The following is a 13,707-nucleotide window of genomic DNA, read 5'->3' as shown; positions in this document are numbered from 1 at the left end:
TTACTAAGCACCCACCATGTATAGGCACCAGGGATACGAGGTGACTCAGGCCTGGGCTGTGCACTTGAGAAGCTCTGATCCTAGTAGGGAGATGGTACAGGAAGCAGCTGTAGAAACAATGTGTAAGGGACGGAGGCAAGAAAAACAGAGAATGCCATGGGAGTTAGGAGAGAGCGAGGCTGTTTTGATCCTTAGGGGCAGAGACCGAGACAATTGGAAGTGCCTGGGATTGACAGGAAGTTCTCTGAGGGCTTCCCAGGTAGCTCAGTGGATAAAGAATCCACCTGCAGTGCACCAGACTCAGGCAGATGTGGGTTCGATCCCTGGGTCAGGAAGATCCCCTGAAGGAGGGCACAGCAACCCACTCCAGTATTCTTGCCTGGAGAATCCCATGGACAGAGGAGCCTGGCTGGTTGCAGTTCATGGGGTCACAAAGAGCCAGATACGACTGAAGCGACTGAGCATGCACGCAGAGGAGGAAGGGAGTGAGCAAAGCGGATCTTGGCTGAGGAAGAAGCTAAGCAAGGAAGGATGTGTTGCAGCTGGAACTAGCTTCAGCCAGATGCCACAGGGAGCCCTGCAGTTGGCATTGCATTAGCACAGATATGATCCTGCCTTGAGGGAAGGGGGGGGTCCATCTTTTGGACCCACCCCTCTCTGACACCACCCCCCCCCCACCCCCAGTCAATCATTGCCTGCAGTGCTCTCTCCCAGGAAGGGTTCCCTTTGAGAAGGGAGCAACTGTGAGCCCTTAGCAGCCGACACTCAACAGTAGCTGGGGAATGGTGTACCAGCCTGATAAACGGGGATCTGGGGTTGGGGGGCCTCCAGCAGTGTTCACTGCAGTGGCCGTCCTCTGCTTGAAGGAGTCAAGGAAGGCTTCCTAGAAGAACTACCATTAAGCTCAAGTCAAGAGCAGGGTAAAGTTTACCTGTGGATACAAGGAGGAGAAGCATATGGGAGAAAGCAGATGTCTTGGGGAACTTCAGGTTGTTTGACTGGGTGGGCCTGGGGCTGGGAAGTAGGGCAGAGCCAGATCGTTCCAGAACCGCAAGTGACTGGCTAACAGCTTTTTGCAGTAGGTCATGGGAGCTTTTTTTTGGCTGCATCACGTGGCATGTGGAATCCTTTTTCCCCCCGTCCAGGGAGTGAACTCGAGTTGCCTGCATTACCAGGAAGATTCTTAACCACTGGATCATCAGGGAAGTCTGGTGGGAGCTATTGAAAAGGGATGTGATCACTCTGATGGCAGTATGGGTGATAAATATCCTAGACTAGGAGAGGAGAAAAAATGGTAGCCAATACTTAGGAAAGACTTAATGTATACCATTGTTTTAAGCTCTTATCATCCCCATTTTGCACATGAGAAAAACCAAGGGGTTAAGTAAGTTGCTCAAGGTCATCAAGCTAGTATGAGCCAAGAATTGGACTCAGTTCTCAGCCTGTGCTCTTAACCTGTACATTCTCATGAATATGAATTTTGGCTTCTAGTCCAAGATGCATCATTTGTATTTGTTTTCATTTAAAAATAAGGCTTTAGAAAACTGCCCAGTGCATACACTGGATCTCAGGGGTCCTGTTCCTCCTGACCCACAGCCATAAGGTAGGGAAGCCGAGTTCCAGAGAACAGCCCATGAAGGAGTCTGTTCTGGGGCTGGTTTTGCAGGGGGCATTGGACTGTGCTGAAATGAAGCCTTTGGGAAGCTGGCAGCTCTGGTTCTGTGAAGAAAGGGCGTTTCTGTTTGTGGCCCTGCCGGCCCGCCCTCCCTGGTGGCCACACCTGTTTTGTCTTTCTCCCTATCCCCGGCCAGACGTCTGTCCCAGAGCGACAGCAGCAACTGGGGACATCTGCAGAAGCTCCCTCTTGGGCCTGACAAAGGCACTCAGAACCTGGCCCAGGCCTGCAGGAGAGGGAGGTGGAGGCGGGGGTCAGTGGATGGGCCCCAGTGTGAGGACAGGCTGCTGGGGCCGACGCGGCCCTGCCTGGAACAGGTGAGGTCAGTGTGAACTCAGGCGGAGGGCCCCCTGGGTTCTCAAGGGCAGAAGAGAAGGCCGTGCAGGGACTTGTCAGCATATAGCCCCTTAACTTCACAGCTGGGGTTTTGAGCCCTCTGCTTCCTCGGAAAGGATGTGGCCAAAAAAGGGTGTGAAGAGAAGGCACAGGCGTCAAAGGAGTGTCCCTACTGGGGACGGGTGGGCATGCAGTGGAAAAGCTTGGAGGGAAGGACCCAAAGGAGCTGGGCAGAAGCCTTGGAGAGATACCTGGAAGGGACACTGAGTCAGTGCTGCAGAGTGTCTCTGGGCACCCCAGGCTGATGGGTGGACCTGGGGGCTTTTCAGAGGAAACAGAATCTTGGCGAGGTTCTCAAAAGGGAAAAGCTAATTTTGGGAGAAGAGGATCTAGGATAAAATAGTAAAAAAAAAAAAAATTGTAACCTCGTATAGGTACACGGCATGATACAGCTATAAAACCATTTTTGTCTTTGTGATTCTCTAAATCCCTAGAAGGTGGCATTCTTTTAGGGTTTGTGTCGCAAATACTTTAGAGTGAATCTCACAGGGACCCCGAACTCAAGACTCAGAGAAGCTAAGTGTCAACTTCCCTAAGATCACACAGTGGATTGGCTTTAGTTAGGCAGGATCCAGACTCAGTCCTGGTTCCTTGTTCTTTCTACATACAGCCTTGTCTTTCTTCTGTTGTAACTGTAGGTCATGAGGTCCCAGAGGTAGGTAGTCCCTTTATTCTGAAAAGGGAAGTAACAGCAGGACACAAGGCACGTTAGGGACATAAGGTGGATTTGAGATTTCCTCAAAGGTATTTGTACTCTCAACTCCCCACATTCCTGCAAAGGTTGGTTATTCACTTAAACACACTGTGTGTGCTGGCCTGGATGGAAAGTCCTGATAGAGAAAGGACAGTGGAAAAAGGACTGGAAAGCAGGCATGGGTTTTGGGGTAAAGAAAACTCTTTTAAATGAATGATGGAAACAAGGTTAATGGAGGCAGGGGGACGGGTGGTGAGAACTTGGCTTCCATGGAAGCTTCTTTTTATCTTTTAGTAAGAGTTTTATTGGGATAGAATTCACACACCACAGTATTCCCCCGTGCAAGCTTCTTCATGGTCTCAGGTTGCCCCAGAAGAGGATACGAATGATGACCACTCAGGGCAGTGAGGGATAACTTGGTGCAGAGTCCAGAGAGCTGATGCTGTTCCTGGAAGCCTCTTGAATGCCATATTCTATGGTCACTGGGAGCCAGGGTTTGAGATCCTGTCAAGGGTGCTTTGCTTCCTGGAGTGTTTCTCAGCAGATGCACTCCCTGGGACCTGGAGCTCTGTGCTCTTTGCTGTAGTTTGTAGCTTGCTGGTGAAGAAAAGCCTGGACCATCTCTCTCTTTTTTTCTTTTCTTCCGCAATCGGCACCCTTTTTAGTTGCACCTGTAGGAAGAGTTAGAGCTTCTAGAACCAAAACTTTCACTTCACATGTCAGTGATTCTGCACTGTCATATCTGCAGCAAAACTGACCTCCAGGGCCTTCCTGGAAGAGCTGCAGCTTTCTTTACACATTCTCATCTGCCGGCCTTTGGGAGGGAGACTTCTCCTGCCAGGCAGGCGCCATCTGGGACAGTCTTGGGCCCTCCTCCCCTCCACGCACACATGCCCCTTCTCCCTCTCTTCCTTTGTGAGTGAGAGCTACTCCAAGATGAGCAGGGCTGTTCCAGATCACTGACTCCTGTTTCTCATGCATCCTGCCATCCACCCCTGCTCCCTGTGCTGCTTCCTGGGCCCAGCCCAGCAGCCCGGCATGGGATAGGGAGGGAGTCCTGGCAGGACAAGGCTGAGGAGTGCCCTTTGGAATGGCTCCCACTTGTTCCCTGGAGGCTGGGCTCTGGCTCCGTGGTGGCAGGCTCTTTTAGAAATGGGCTCCCCAGCCAGGGTTCTGGAGGGGAACATCCCTGGGCTGGTCTGCAGTGGCTCTTGGAAGGGCTGGCTCTGGGCTGGCCCAAGCCCACTTCTGGGGACCAGGCCCAAGAGGGAGGTCAGGATGGCTGCAGGTTTGCAGAGGAACCTGGCAGCAGTGAGCACCAGAGACCAGGTGGGTTTGCTTTGGTTCCCTCACTTGGATGAGGTGTCAGTGGGAAGGAAAACATCAGACAAATGGAAAAAACAAAAAAGATTTTGCACAGAACCTCTGCCAGGAGTCCCGGGAGTCCAGCCTCTACTTGGGGGCCTGCATGCCTGAGCACCTCAATCCTTCAGTGACTCACTGCCTTCCTCTGGGTGAGATGGGAAGAGGAAGAGAGGTGGCAAACTATCGGCTTGCCTTGTGATCTTGTGTAAGTCACTCGACCTCTCTGAACCTCAGTGTTCTCATCCATAAACTGAGTGAGTTGAAACTTCTCACACACACAGGGTTGTTAAGTAGGCTGTGTGGGGGGACATGCTTTGAGAATTGCCAGGAACAATACTGTCAGAGCAGATGCTAAATCTGAGAGCCTGGGCTTTTCTTTGTTGGAGGTGGTTTCCCTGGCTCCTCTATTCATTTTTTGGCAATCACAGAATCACGGATTTTAAACTGGAAGGAATTTTAAGAGGTCATCGGGTCCAGTCCCCTGACATAATTATCTTTATTTTGCAGATAAAACTAAGTTGTCATTACTGTGACATATGTGTAAATAAGCCCTTTTCCTCCTGGGTAAGGTGTGAGCTCCAGCTGCATACAGGGGCTCCCACCAGCGAAAGGGTGGAAGAGGACAGGAAGGTCATGCCTCTTAGAAGCAAGAGTGGGGTTTTGAAGGTTTCTAGGCAGAACATACGAGTATGTCAAGGCTGTATATTGTCCCCCTGCTTATTTAACTTCTATGCAGAGTACAACATGAGAAATGCTGGGCTGGAAGAAGCACAAGCTGGACTCAAGACTGCCGGGAGAAATATCAATAACCTCAGATATGCAGATGACACCACTGTCTCTGTCATCCACTGGGGGCAGGGGGAGGGCCGGGGTGGGGAAGGGCCTTGCCCTGCAGGCTCAGAAGGGCGGTGAGAATCGCATTCTGCTGCCCCTCCCCTTCCCCTTGAGAAAGCAAAGGATGCACCTGCCTCTCAGGACTGGCCACAGGGGAAAAGCGGCTGCTGCCAGGACACAGTATATTATTCAGTGGCTTTTCCTTCAAAGAAAAATCTCCTTCTGACCCATCTCCTTGGTAAAAACAAAAACAAATGAAAAGAGCCAGGGAAAATGGGCTCCCTCCCCAGGACTTACTCCTGGCCCTGGAGCCTCACTGTAAGGATACTTGGGGGCCAGCAAGAACCACCTGAGTAGCAGAAATGTTTCCCATCTTCCCCGCCAGTTGAGGAGGCATCGCGGGATGGCATCAGGTGATGGTAGGAAAGGTAGGGGAACTACAGGCAGGCAGCCCAAAGCTGCCCAACTCTGGCCTCAGTTGCTAGAATTAAACCGAGACGCTTTTTACATCTAGGTAATCGAGACATGGGTCTTTTAGGAGCTGGGACCACTCTCTCAATAACCTTAACACCGCTAGCCAAAAAGGGAAACTGGGGGAGAGTGTTAATAAAGTGCCTTGGAGAGGACTGCGCGTGCCCTACCGTATCCAAAACCAGAGTTTTCTTTGTGGAAGAAAGCGACTTGTGTCCTCCCCCAGCATCACACACAGACTTTCCTGGCAGGCCCGATGGGTTTCCAAACATTTCGTCACCGTCTCCTCCTGACCTTGGTGTGAAAGGAACGAGCCGCGTGGCTTGTTGGTTCCAGCAAAGCCATCGGGGGGCACCGTTCCTGGGCTGGGGGAGGGTGGCGACAGTCTCTGGAGTGGAGGTGAGGTCTGCTGGAAATCCCCAGCCCGGGCAGCCGCCGGAGGTTTAAAGACGCCTTCCCCTGCCTTATTTGGTCTCAGGAAGTGGGCGGTGCCGGGCCTGCTGGCAGAGAGGCCGACCCGAGACAGTTGTGCTGATGAAGTGGTAGAGCTGGTTCCTGCTCGCCGCCGTGCCGCGCGCGCCGGCCGGCCGCTGGGCGCTCCGCGCTCCCAGCCCGGAGTTGTGCAATCCTTTGTAGCACGCCAGAGAGTCCTCCTCCTTTGCTGTTGCCTCTCGCCCTCTCTCTCTCTCTCTCTTTTTTTTTCAAGCTGTGAGCTCAACCGATGAGTCAGAGCAGTGCAATCCTGACACTGCATCGCAGGACTGGGGGTGACACGGAGGGAGGGAGAGCGATCGCGAGGCGGAAACCACGGGCGCGGAGTGCGTCGAGGCTCCTGCGCCGCAAGCAAGGGGTGACAACCCGCGCGTCCCGCCCGGGCCCCTCCAGCAAACTTCCCAGCCTTGGGAGGCGCGGGCTGGCGGAAACGCTGAGAGCGCCGCGGGGCGGCGGCGGAGGCGCCTGTTTGTTTTTAAAATCGGGAGTGCGTGCAGGCGGCTGGAGCCTGGGAGGCGACCGAAGGCTGCGGCCCGCGGCGGAAAAAGGACAGCCGATGCGGGAGCTCGGGCAGGAGCGGGGTAAGTGGGGCTGCCAGGCCGGCGGCCGAGGCCTGCACGCGGCTCGGCGCAGAGCCCGCCCTGGCGGCGGCGACGGCCAAGGGACCCCGGGCTCGCGAGAGGAGAGGCGGCTGCTGGGCGCGCGGGCTGCAGGTTTGCAGGCGCGGCCCGGAGCGGGGGCGCCGGGCGGCGGCAACTTCTGCGGCCCGGGCGGCGGGGGAAGCGCGCGCGTGTACGTGCGTTTGCCGCCCCACCGCGCGCCCCTCCACGGCCCGCGCCCCTGGGCCCGCTGCGGCGTGTGCAGCGCCGACCCGCCGTGTTTGTGCAGCTACGCAGTTCGCGCGCGGCCCCCGCCCACCCAGGCGCGGCCCCGACAGGAAAACCCTCCCAAGCCGCCAGGCACACGGTGGCGGCCGCGGCAGGCTCAGGAATACGGTTGCTCCTCTGCCTGAGCGAAACGTGGTGTCCTACGGGACTCGCTTGCATGACCTAGCCGGGTTCCGGGAGGCGCGGGGCGGGGTGGGGTGGCTCGCGAGCTGCGGGAACTTGGCGCGGGAGCCTTTCCCCTTGCACCGGAGAGTGGACGTGGAAACTGCGCCCGCGTCCGGAGTTTTGGGGACGGAGGTGGTGGGGAACCGGAGCTAGTGCAGCAGAGGCCTAAGCTGGAGCGTTGCGGGCAGGCGGAGCGGCCTCATCCCGGCCCTGCTGGCGCACCTCGGACCTGTTACCCCGTGGTCGCCCCCGTGCGCCCCGCGCCGCTCGGGCCTGCGGAGCCCTCCCGCCGCCTCACCTGGTGGTGGTGCGTTTGGTGGTTCCCGTGCGGAGCTCGGGAGCCCGGGTCTTTTTCTGGACCCTGCGTATGGCCGGCTTGGTGGAGGTGGTCACACGAGTCTTTCACTTAACTCATGCAGGAGCGCTTGCACCTCCAGGGCCCCCCACCCAGGCTTCTGGATTTAAGGACCTGGGGCTTTCAACCCCAAGGAAGCCTCAGGAAGCCAGGCCTGGAGGAGGTACCTGCCAGCCAAAGCGGGGCTCGGGGTGGCGGGGGTGGGGGTGGGGGTGGGTGGCGGGTAGCCTGGGTATTCCAGCCCAGCCTCGAGAGTGAGCTGCTGGAAGGATGAAAGGGGAAGTTCCTCTCCCCCATTTAAAACTTTGTCGGTCACAAACTTTAGTGGCTACTTCCTGCTTCCACCATCCCACCGGGACCTGGGTGCCAGCCTATGGAGCCTTCCTCACGGGAAGGTGGGCTGTGCCAGAGCTGGCTGGCCTTGATTGACTATGGAGGCCACCTAGGCACGTGTGTGCAGGGGATCCCTGTTGGCAGTGGTGACCCGGGCGGGGAAGAGGGGGGAGGGGAGGTCTGGCTTGCTCCAGCAGGGGGAGCCTGCCTGGTGGCCTCCTGGAGGTCTGGCCTCTGCCGGGCCCTGCAGCTCCAGGACTGAGGCTGGAGCCTTGATGGAGGAGGATGAACCGCAGCTCTGCGGAGAAGCCTCTCTTTCCTTGTGGGGGCCGGCTGAGGCAAGGAAATCATCTGTCTTGCTCCAGAACCCCCCAGTGATGGTGTGCACATGCCGCTTTCGAGTCAGAGAAATGTACCATTTTCATAGGTGGTTAGAAGGCTTCAGGAGGAAGGGGAAAGGAGAAGCCATCCCTGGTTGGAAATTCATGGATCCTTTTTTTTTCCTACGGCTCTGGACAGTGAATAATAGGAGTGTAAACATTCAATTACTGTGATAAACCATCTCATCGCATGTCTCTGGCCCAGTCTCCTCTCTAATTGGATTGGCCTCTGGCAGGTTACTCTGGTCTGAGTAGCTCCCAGGGGCCAGGGGGGTGAAGAACCTGGAGGGTTCCTTCTCTTCCCACTCTACCAGCCACGCAGCTCGCTCTGGGAAGACCTGACTGCTGCCAATGTGGCCTCTCCAAGCATCAGGGAGAACCCACTCTCTTCCTGGCTCTGTCAGCCCCTCACCTTCCACCCTCCCACCCCCCTCAACTGGAAAGAGTGCCCTGGAGTGCTCGTGGGGATGAGAGTTCAGCTTTTAAATGTGGAATTTAAAAATAGCTTGAGTGTTTAGCCCTGTGGGCCACTGCTTTTAATAAATGGAGAAAAATAAAAAGGCAATATGCAGTTATGGATTTCAGCTGAAGGCCTCCTGTGGTAGGGGAACTCAGGGAAGGGCTGCCCAGTGGAGCCAAGGCCTTTGGGCCCGCTGAGTGGGAGAAGGATTGGGGGAGGAGGATACACAGAGCAGAGTATACTGGACCGAGGAGTGGGATCAGTCCAGGAATCTTGGCTTTGACAACCCTTCTGATGCAGTTGGGTCTCACAGAAGGAGCCCTTGCTCCTGGTGCAATGAGGATGACCACAAGTAGTGGAGAGACTCGGGCTTATCCTTGTAATCCTGTTTCAAATGCCCTTTCTTTGGAGAAGCTTCAGCCTTCTTCTGAATACTCCTTATATAGTCATTTGTGTACCTACTGTAGGGCGATGGTCAAAACACAGACTGGGAGCTAGAGTTTCTATACCTTCATAGAATTGCAGTGAGGATTTTGCAGTTTAGTATCTATACATCAAATGTTGAAAGCTCATTTCAGCATTACCATAGCTCGCTCTAGTATATGCTATATGTTGTTCCCATAGTGTCCGACATCTAGTATTTAGCTAAACAAGGGAATGAAAGATCTCCGTCCAAAAACTGTCAACTTAGCATGTGGAGGGCCCAGTGAGTCTGGCTGCTGGAGTTCATACTGTGCCATTGGTTTGGATACTGGTGAACCCAGTCTTCTGGCACTGCCCAATGGCTGGCCTTCTGGAGAGTGTGTCCCAGTAATTCTGACCCCAAAGGGACCTCAGAATGAAAGGGTACTGGAGCCTCCTGCCTGGGAATCTGCTAACCTGGGCATTTCCTTTGGCCAGGACAGTTGGCACCCTTCCTGTGTGTGCATGCATTAGTATAGAAGCAGCCTGGGGCCTCCACTCTTCCCGGACACTCCAGAGGCTCCAGAAAATGCAGCCAGGGGTTGAGTTCCATTGGAAGACTAGCTTCTGCATGGGATCACCCTGCCTGGATGGGGCTGAACTAAACTCTTAGAGTTGGGCTGGAGCTGGGTGGAGTGTGCTGAAATCCCCAGTTCTTACTTACGGGATCTGCATTTGCATTCAAAGCAACATTCAGGATACCGTGAGACTGTGAGCTCATTTTATGAATCAGAAGCATTACAGCATAAGTTCGGTGTTGGAAACTGCTCTTTGAAATCCAGATCACCCTCCCTCCACCCCCAACAACATGCACACTTAGAGGGCCCTCACGGTCACATACCTGGGAACAATAACAGTTAGCAGGGCAGCAGCAGTTTAGATTCCAGAGCCATCAAGCAAAACTTGTCCACACCTACTTCCGTCCCCACACTCCGAGCACCACTCCTGGATGGCATGTGGACAGTAGCTGGACAGTGATTCTGAAGGAAGCCTGGCAGGCACAAGTGAACGAGGCCTCGGCCGACCTGGGTTTGTTCTTCAGCTTCCCCGCTTGCTGTGTGGCTCAGCGTTGATTACCTTCCTGAACCTCAGTTTCCCCACCTATAAAATGGGAAGAATAATAATTCCTCATGGGGTTGCTGTGAAGGTTGAACAAGATCATGCATGCAAAGTGACTGACCTGTAGCAGGTACTCAACAGATGACAGCCAGCGTCTCACCAGTTCCTGCCGCAGCCAGCTCCTGTGTGCCTTTTGCTCCTTCCAGGGAAGGGGACAGGAAAGGTGTGCTGCTTGTGATAGGGTGCCTGGATTCCAGGCCACTGGGGCTTGTGGAAATGAAGCTCCTATTCGAACTTCCTAAGCCTTGGGCGGAACTGCATGATACACTCCTGCCTAGACCAGCCCAGACCCTGCTGCCTGGGTCCTTTTGCAAGGTGTTGTGTCCCTGCAGCCGATGGTTAAGGGCTCAACTTCCCAGAGATCAGACTGTGCTCTCAGGAACCTACCCGCCCAGGCCTCAGGCTGAACTGCTCACGTGGGTGGGAGGAAGGCTGCTTTCTCAGTCAAGGAAAAAGTCCCCTTGTCTTTGCTTCACCTGAAGCCTCTCAGTGTGACCTCTGTGGAGGTTTGGGGTGGAGCCTAGGGTGGGAGTTGCTCCTAAGAGCACCTTGGCTCTTTCAGCAATTGAAGTAGCAGAGGCAGAGTGGGAGGGTATGTGTGGGAGGGCCACCAAGGTATTATTATATAAGAAGAAAGCTGCCACGTGTGGGAAGAGAGCTGGGGTTCTGCAGGGGTGAGGGTCAGGGGCTCCCTGAGGGACTGGACTTGCTGGCTGTGGTTTTCGGGGACGGGTGGGGAGGACAGGGAGCTGGAGGCCGGAGGCGTCCCTGGCAGTGGTTGTCGATCGTGTTCTTCCTGGAACAGAGCCTGGTACTATGGCCAGGCGGAAGGCGCTCCCTGTACCCTCTGCCTTTCTCTCCAGCCACAGGGAGCTCGCCTGGAGAGCTATTTTTTTCCAGGCAATGCTTCTTCCTCCAGGAGTCTCAGGAATGGAGGAGGGGAGCAGCCAGGGCAGGTTTGTCCAGGTCTAAGCTTGGAGAGAGGGAAGTACAATAAATAGGCTTGCAGCCAAAAGGGGGTTCCCTCTGGAAGGCCACCAATCTCCTCCGGGGAGGTGGGGTCAAGAGAGAAAGGCAAATGGTGAGAGATTTCGATTCCTAGCTTTTTCCAGCAGCCGGGTGGACAGAGGCCTTAAGCCAGCCTTCTGTTGCCAGAATTTGCCAGCTGTTTGGAGGGGAAGGCCCTGGAGCTCAGAAAGGAGCTTAGAAACAGTCAGAGTGATAACTCAGAGTCCCAAGAGTGCGTGTGGGCTGGCCTCCTTCCGCCTTCCTCCTGCTTTTCCTCCACCTTCTCTTCTTCCCAGCCTGCTGGCAGCTCTCGGGGCACACCTGGCTGGCCTCAGATCCTCTTTCCCACCTGACCTGGCTCTGTCTGACCCCTTCAGCCAGCCCATCGTTCTGGGCTCCCCAGCTTCCAGGAGTCATCCCAGAGCTGGAAAAACACTTTGAGACAGCCCTTCACGTTCAGAGAAGGAAGCTGGAAAGCAGCGAGTTCCTTGAGGTTCCACAGACTGTCCCCACTTTCGCTTTAGGAAGGGGGATAGGCTCCCGGGTCCTGTCCCCGGTCCACTACCCTGCTCCTCCCAGGGCCGCTTCAGCGCAGAAAGAGCCCAGAGGAATAGTGTCTCGGCTCCTGGGTGTGGCCCCGTCTTCGGCTGGCTCCATAGTTATTTATTTGTCTGTGTGTGTGTATGTGTGAGTGAGTTTTGCGGTTGGGAGACTAGATCTGACTGAAAGCAGAAGTACCCACGCTCTTTGCGCTCTGCAGCATGCAGATTGGCCAGAACAGGACAGTCAGGAGAGGAAGACATGGGCAGAGGCCCCTCTGCTCAGTGGCTGCTGCTGCTCTTTTTAATCCCTGCTCAGCGCTTGCACACTTGAGCGTAAACAGCCCTTCCGTGTTGCTAGCAGCTGCCTTTCCTTGCTGGCTTTGGGCAGAAGAGCTGCCAAAAATAACCAGGCGGGCACTTCTACTTGTGGGACACTCACTGTGGTGGCCTCGGGGCAGGCCTCCTTGCTCCCTGCAGGCCCCAGGGCCTCCGGTATCCCTGTCCAGACTATCTGTGGCTGAGTGCAGCACCCCCCCCCCCACCCCAGCACCCCAGCCACAAGACTCCCTCAAGTGATTGCACTTTCCCTTTTATTGCTTTGAGAGGGAGCCCAGGAGAGTGGAGGCACCATTACGTGCTTGGAAGCCCTGCCAGGTTTCATCCAGGGGCTCTTGTCCCACCGTGTCCCTGCAGGCCCTGTTGACACAGCTGGGGACGTCTGGGGAGGCCTGTGCTGAGTGCTCCTCCTGGGCCCCTGGGGCCCTGGGCCAGATGCCTGCAGAGCCCAGTGCTGTTGCCAGGACTCCTGGTCCCCCGTCTTCTTCCTGTCTGGCCAGTCCTGCTCTCAGCTGACTGGGGAACTGGAAGGGTCAGGCCATTTTGTTGCCCTCCAGGTGTTGAAGATGAATCATGAATGATCTGCCCCTGCCCAGCAAGGGCGAATGAAATCATACTTATTGAGCTCTTACTTTGTGCCAGACACTTCATATATACACATACATATATATATACGTATAACCCTCATTTAGTCCTGCAGTAATACGTGGTAAAGATATTATGCCCACTTACTGGTAGGGAAACTGAGGCCCACAGAGAGGCAAGTGATTGGAGAAGCCGGGACACCTTCTGTTTGACCCCACAGCCCTGTCTTTTTATCAGGCAGCTCCCATACCTCTCCAGGCTGTTCTCACGTGCACAGGGAACAATGCTTTGACCCTTGGAATGAAGTGTTGATGGTAGGAATTCAGGCACCATTAGACTGGCTGATAGGGGAAATATTTTGGGCAGGGAAGGGTGGGGAAGACCCCTCTGAGGCCTTTCTCTCCAAAATTTACAGGCCAGCCAGAAGCCCAGCCTGAGCCACCAGGCCCTGCTGCGGAGGTCGATAGATACATAGGGGTCAGCTGTGTGTGTGTGTGTGTGTGTTGGAGGGGTGGGGTGTGCAGTGGTGGATTGCTGGGAAGTCACTCATGCATGAGAGGAGTGGCAAGTAAGTTTAGGCCTCCCAGAGACCTTCCAAGCATCTCCTCCTCCCCAAATATCCCAGCCACTGTTTGTCCTGAGAACAGCTCTGGGGCCACAGGCTGGGGTTAGGTGGGATCTTGGGCCTCCCTTCCTGGCTACTGGGTGTGACCCCAGGGCCCATCCTTCCAACTGACTTGGCCCAGGTCCCAGAGAGCCCGGTTGGTGTGTACTTGGGGCTTGGGCTGGATGCTGTGCCTGTGCTGGGTGCCAAAAGCCTCTGGGTGTATTTCAGGAACAATAAAGAATAAATCAACACAGGAGAAAAGGGCCTGCAACAGCTGCTCAGAGACCCGGAGAAACGCAAGGAATGTGTGAGCTTTTGGCAGAGTCCCTGCATCTTGACCGGGACCTGAGAAAGGCCGTGGCACTGACTGGACGGCTGGACGAGTGAGGCAGGCGGCTGGCACTGTGCCCGCTCCGCAGCCCACCTGGGAGGCCCCAGGCAGCCGTGCTGAGAGCCCACATGCTTGCTGGCAGCAAGGTTTTGTGCTTCTTGATCACTGACAGGTATTGGAGAGTCGTATTGTCCCCATTCTTATCCTCCA

The 13,707-nt window shown here is 55.3% G+C and overlaps 2 protein-coding genes across 7 annotated transcripts in view; one reads left to right on the top strand and one right to left on the bottom strand.

The window, feature by feature from the left end:
• Positions 1 to 13,707, top strand: part of ELMSAN1 (ELM2 and Myb/SANT domain containing 1) — a 72,688-nt gene that overhangs the window by 25,267 nt on the left and 33,714 nt on the right. For 3 of the 5 annotated variants that reach the window (XM_027552381.1, XM_027552378.1, XM_027552383.1), the window contains exon 1: positions 6,155 to 6,508. The exons of 1 other annotated variant lie outside the window; for it this stretch is intronic. The gene's annotated coding sequence lies outside the window, so the exon portion shown is untranslated. Of the gene's footprint in view, positions 1 to 6,154; positions 6,509 to 13,004; positions 13,670 to 13,707 lie in introns of those variants that run through there. One more of the 5 variants, XM_027552380.1, reaches the window with a different exon arrangement.
• LOC113899091 lies at positions 3,011 to 6,214 on the bottom strand. 2 transcript variants are annotated; one of them, XM_027552385.1, is made up of 2 exons: positions 5,606 to 6,214; positions 3,011 to 3,436 (listed from the first exon to the last, which is right to left on the bottom strand). In XM_027552385.1, exons 1-2 carry the CDS (start codon positions 6,187 to 6,189, stop codon positions 3,427 to 3,429), a joined length of 594 nt encoding a protein of 197 aa, XP_027408186.1. In that variant the 5' UTR covers positions 6,190 to 6,214; the 3' UTR covers positions 3,011 to 3,426. The 2 variants fall into 2 exon arrangements, with proteins under 2 accessions (XP_027408186.1, XP_027408187.1); XM_027552386.1 differs by having other exon boundaries at positions 5,730 to 6,214.

This window comes from Bos indicus x Bos taurus, chromosome 10 (genome assembly GCF_003369695.1).
Source record: "Bos indicus x Bos taurus breed Angus x Brahman F1 hybrid chromosome 10, Bos_hybrid_MaternalHap_v2.0, whole genome shotgun sequence".
Lineage (NCBI taxonomy): Eukaryota > Metazoa > Chordata > Mammalia > Artiodactyla > Bovidae > Bos > Bos indicus x Bos taurus.
Note: the sequence above shows the minus strand (reverse complement) of the source record. Positions and strands in the feature narration are given on the sequence as shown.